The sequence below is a fragment of the Orbicella faveolata genome, unplaced genomic scaffold (genome assembly GCF_042242905.1).
Source record: "Orbicella faveolata isolate gen_17 unplaced genomic scaffold, um_ofav_v1 contig_25, whole genome shotgun sequence".
In the NCBI taxonomy this organism is placed as follows: domain Eukaryota; kingdom Metazoa; phylum Cnidaria; class Anthozoa; order Scleractinia; family Merulinidae; genus Orbicella; species Orbicella faveolata.
The window spans coordinates 23307501-23309807 of NW_028301553.1; the positions used below are offsets into that span (position 1 = coordinate 23307501).

The 2307-nt window shown below is 43.6% G+C and overlaps 2 protein-coding genes across 2 annotated transcripts in view; both read right to left on the bottom strand.

The window, feature by feature from the left end:
* LOC149109529 (uncharacterized) overlaps positions 1-998 on the bottom strand; it is a 5143-nt gene extending 4145 nt beyond the window's left edge. The window contains exon 1 of the mRNA XM_089294647.1: positions 1-998. This exon is cut by the window's left edge and continues 1088 nt beyond it. Within this exon, the coding sequence (XP_089150773.1) occupies positions 1-998 (998 nt within the window).
* Positions 999-1022: 24 nt separating this feature from the next.
* Positions 1023-2185, bottom strand: LOC149109530 (uncharacterized). The gene has a single exon (XM_089294351.1). The coding sequence runs from the start codon at positions 2121-2123 to the stop codon at positions 1023-1025; it is 1101 nt and encodes a 366-aa protein (XP_089150477.1). The 5' UTR covers positions 2124-2185.
* Between the last annotated feature and the right edge of the window lie 122 nt (positions 2186-2307).

Consider the following 2307-nt stretch of genomic DNA (forward strand, 5'->3'; position numbering starts at 1 on the left):
AGGGTTGTTCCTTTTCCTCTGCTACGTGACCCTCTTCTGAATTTGAAGTGAGTGCCCTTGTCTTTCTCATCATGATGAGGTTTGCTAACATTTTCTTCTGAGAATACAGGATCTGTGGCAAGCTCTACTTGTTCGCGGACAAATTGTGAAAACTCCTCAAAGTCAGCTATCCTTCCTTTCGCACTCTTGGTCTTATTGTTCCTTTCCGTCCACTTGCTTCGTAGATGCCTGGGTAACTTTTCCCAAAGCTGTCGCAGTACATGAGCTGTGTTTAAATCGTCCATGTGAGACATGCCTTTCATAGCAGACTTTGCTTGGTCCAGAGCAATGGAGAAATTTTGGAGAGCTGAGCCATCGTTTGCTCTGATTGGTGGCCACAAACACAGTTTGTTGATGTGGGCGTTTGCAATCTTGAATGGATCTCCGAACTGTCTCTTTAGCAGTCCCTTGGCTTCTCTGTAGGATCCTTCTGATTTTCTCTGAAGACAACCATTAATAACTTTTTTAGCTTTACCTGAAGTGTACTGACCCAGGAAATACAGCCTTTCACAGGAGTCTTCAACTTTTGATTCAATCAAAGACTCAAAGGCAGTCATAAATGCAGGAAATTCCATAGCATCACCATAGAACACTGGAGGCTCGCTTGATGGTAGAAGGCTCCTTGCTTGCTGGGAGACAATAATTTGAGACAATTCTGTCTGCTTTCTTTGAATGTCCACAATATCTTGAAAGGTATTGTCCTGGACTGCCAAGGGGTTAACAGACAAACTTGTTGAACAACCTGGAGGGCTATAAACATGTTGCAGTGTCTGGGGGTTCTCCAGTGATTGATCTTTGAAAGGATACACAGCTGCAGGCCTGTCTACGAAGTGGGGTTGAGGCAATGAAGTACGTGTACTCGTGGGGCTGTCAGTGGGGTTTGCTCTATACCCAGAAGTCACAGCGTTTGTATGGATCCCAAAGTCGAACGCTGTATTTCCTAATAAGCAAGCTGTCATTGGGCTCGTGTAAATGGGAGCTGGTTACCCCATAGTAAATCCACTAAGAGGATTTTTTTGAGAGGGGTTTTGGTGTCCTAAGAGATAACTGCCAGAAGAACTTACTGGGAGTGACTTTGAAGCAGGTTCCAAAACTGAAATGGCATTTGATGGGCGTGAACTAGCCGCCACTGCTGTTGTTGTCATTGTTAGAACCGATCCTTGTGTTGTCAGGGAATTAAAGTTTGCGTCCTTTGTAGTATTAGCTGGGAGCAGACTGGACACTGGAAATGTTGGAAGACTTTGTGTCTGTAAACAGGCAGGTGTGGAAAACAATTGTTCATTGTTCATTTGTTCATAAATCTTTTCTTCCTCCTTTGCCTTAGCTAGACTCTTCTTAAGCTCCAATTGTTCCTCAGCCATTTTCAATGCCTGCTTTTCCTTAAGAAATGCTGCTTCAACTTCTAGGGCTGCAACCCTAGTCTTGGCTTTTATCAATTTCGATTTAGATGAAAGTGAAGACAAATTTGAACGTCCAGAGTGATTAGACTTTCTTGAGTGATGAGACTGGTTAGAAGCAGCAGAATTTAATTCAGCAGACTGAAGTTCTTTCGCCTGAGACAAATATTCGTAGACAGACTGCTTAAACTTAAACACATCTCCATCGTGAACTTCATGCCATGAATTAGCACTGGCAATATCTGAATCATTCTCTAACACCTCGAGGAAATTATCCTGTGCAACTTGTAGCTCGACAAGTAAATTATTAAGACCTTCCATTTCAACTAACACAAACTCAAAATTGCTGAAATCAGCGAGAAGAGGCTTCATTTTGTTCATCTGCCTAGTCACGTGGCGAAGAGCCACAGTGCTACGATCTTTTAACCTTTGTATTTCGTACTGTTTACCTTTATCCGTTGGAATTTTCTTCCTTCCGCCCGATTCTAGCTCCTCAGCACCACTGACCGTCGATTTCTCCTCCATATTCAGTGAACCTTGAACCTTAGCTGAATCATGAAGCCACATTTCTGATGCCGCATCCGTCGGTGGAGTATTAAGCGGTGAGATAGCACGAATTAATTCCATGTCCATTGAAGACGATCGTGTACGCCAGGGCTCGGAAATGCCCTCCATCCAATAAGCCATAAAACCTTTGTTTTCGCTCTCCACGTCCGTAATTACTTTTAATAACCGTAGATCCGTTGCAGTTCCGTAGACGAGCAAAGTGAACCGTAGTTATCCTTGAACATTTGGCCATAAATCCCTCGACAAACCATCCATGAGGTCGAGTTAAAACTGTAGCTGCGAACGGCGACAAACCATGGACGAA

Coding starts and splice junctions, on each gene's coding strand:
- LOC149109530 (XM_089294351.1), bottom strand. CDS start 2,123: ATGGCTTATTGGATGGAGGGCATTTCCGAGCCCTGGCGTACACGATCG.